General features: G+C 35.8%; 1 protein-coding gene across 1 annotated transcript; it reads right to left on the minus strand.

The window, feature by feature from the left end:
- Positions 1–823: 823 nt before the first annotated feature.
- LOC109337888 (protein LIGHT-DEPENDENT SHORT HYPOCOTYLS 5-like) lies at positions 824–1,880 on the minus strand. The gene has a single exon (XM_019574972.1). The coding sequence runs from the start codon at positions 1,655–1,657 to the stop codon at positions 1,010–1,012; it is 648 nt and encodes a 215-aa protein (XP_019430517.1). The 5' UTR covers positions 1,658–1,880; the 3' UTR covers positions 824–1,009.
- Positions 1,881–2,299: the final 419 nt, after the last annotated feature.

The following is a 2,299-nucleotide window of genomic DNA, read 5'->3' on the forward strand; positions in this document are numbered from 1 at the left end:
CCATAATCAAGACAAAAATGGAATGTCATTATGAAATTAAAGTAGATGAAATATATGATGGGCTAGTTGGTTTCCTTAATGGCATCATACAAATATCTACTTCCTATATAGTGAGAATAGAATATATAACAGTATTTGAGCACCTCTAACAGTAAATCCCAACAAAGAAACTAGCAATCACCTTATCTAGAGTGCAAGTATTATACAATAACATATAAAATATAATATGTAATGACATTTTTATTCTTTTATTTATTATAAAATTACATTTTTATTATTATAAATATGAGAGAAAGCAATCATTTTATCTCTCCATTAAAGGAGAGGGTAATTGTTCATAAGAAACCAGGAAAGAAAAGGAAGGAATGAGTTTATAAATGCAAATGAATGTATTATGAGCTTTCTATTCTACAGGAAGTTGGTCAACACTTCAAGTTAAGCAAAATAAAGGATTATAACCTTCAGCCCCTCCAGTGTATTGAGTTCTTCACATGATTGAATATCCCCTGGTCTTCTACCAATAAGATGTTGATATAATGATATAAAGTTTTGATTTGTGGAAACGATACTTGCTAGCAAGGACAACCACGTAACCAAAATATATGAAGGATATCCTTGGTTTTACCAAAAACAATTCTTATCATCTTCTAAAATTAACAAACAAATAAACAAAAGAAACATTCATACATTAAGAAGCAAACGTATGACATTATAAGCTTAGTGATGAAGTGCAATATTATAAACTGTAGCAAGCAAAAGTAAAACATAATGAATTCATTCATACTCAAATTCAAGCTAGATAGAGGGAATGATTGCGCATGAGATAAATAAATAATATTTGCACCATAATCTTGTTGATGTGGAGGATTTTTTATCTCAGAAAATAAATATGTAACTAATAAGGCGTATTAATAATCACAACTAGTTTCCTCCAAAATAAAAAGATAGATATTAAGAATGAAAAATAAAAATAGGGAAAATTAATGAAAATTATTAAAATTTAAAATTTCTAAGACATAGTGGTAGTAACATTAGTTGTAGAAGTAAGACTATCACTAACAGTGTAGCCACCACCAATGGTGGTAGTGTTATCACCACCGTCACCATCACTACCACTTGCTACCGAAATTGCACCACTACTACTATTCACTGCTGACACAGTTACGGTGGATCTCTTCCGCTTCTTCTTCTCATAAGGGATCCCTCTAGCTTTGGCCTGCCCCTCCCTCACTTCTCTAAGGTAAATCCTCACAGCCCCAGCACCGAATGGGTTAGACTCAGGGCGACCACCGTTCTCTTCGTAGGCCGCCCTAAGTCGCCCGATAAGTGCATCAAGGCTTCCCCACGCTTGCTTTAACGGGCAGGCGCAGGGAGCAGGAGGGTTCGGGTGCCCAAAGTAAGGGCACCCAGTTATGTGGACCTTAGTCTTCCCAAACTGGTCAAGGTACTTCAAGAATTCGATGACGTGAGCCCCACTGCACCGAGCCAGTGTCAATGGTGGCTTGTGGTTTCTCAGATACTGCAAGAAAGTGTTCCAGTCTCGCCGCTTCTGCGACTCGTAGCGGCTCGGTGGTGGTGCGGGTGATGGTCCCTCACCATGTGGTGTTGTAGCGGAAGCTCCAGCAACTGATGATGGATTCCCTGATGCTGAGTCCATGATGAATGAAGAATCCTTCAAGTCTAAGTAAGGTATAGGTTCAACTTAGGTCACTATATGTGTTGTTTGTTTTGTGATTAGAGAATTGAAGTGGGTTTTGTAGTTTTGGTTTCTTTGTGCTAAAAAAGGGGATTATAGAGAAGTGCAAGCAACAAAGTTTGTCTATCTATGATTGAGAGTGATGAATGCTAAGAGAGGTTTCTTGTTTTTGTTCTCTTTTTTAGCGAGTAAAAGAGAGAGAGGAGCGTTTAGTTGGTTTAAGGAGTGAGAAAGATGAGAATAAATTTTTAAATTGTAGTGTGCCATAACTATTGTAATATATATTGTATCTGTGTGGTGTAAATTATTTCTTTGAATATAAAAGATTTTTGAATTTAATGTAATTCAATATAACTTAACATAGTTCAAATGTAATATAATGTAGTTATGTTATGACATGTGATTAAGTTGGAGAAAATCTAACTGTGTAATTATAATTTAGTACCACATGCATTATTGCGGCCAAAGGAGTAAAAATAAAAATAAAATTAATTTTTTTTGAGAGAAATTGGTGATGGGACGTAAGAAAAGAATAGCTGAGAGAATTGCTATTCGGTATACAGTATTGGCAATTTCACATGGTGGCCCCCCTCGACGTGACAG

This window comes from Lupinus angustifolius, unplaced genomic scaffold (genome assembly GCF_001865875.1).
Source record: "Lupinus angustifolius cultivar Tanjil unplaced genomic scaffold, LupAngTanjil_v1.0 Scaffold_15_20, whole genome shotgun sequence".
NCBI lineage: Eukaryota > Viridiplantae > Streptophyta > Magnoliopsida > Fabales > Fabaceae > Lupinus > Lupinus angustifolius.

Coding starts and splice junctions, on each gene's coding strand:
- LOC109337888 (XM_019574972.1), bottom strand. CDS start 1,657: ATGGACTCAGCATCAGGGAATCCATCATCAGTTGCTGGAGCTTCCGCT.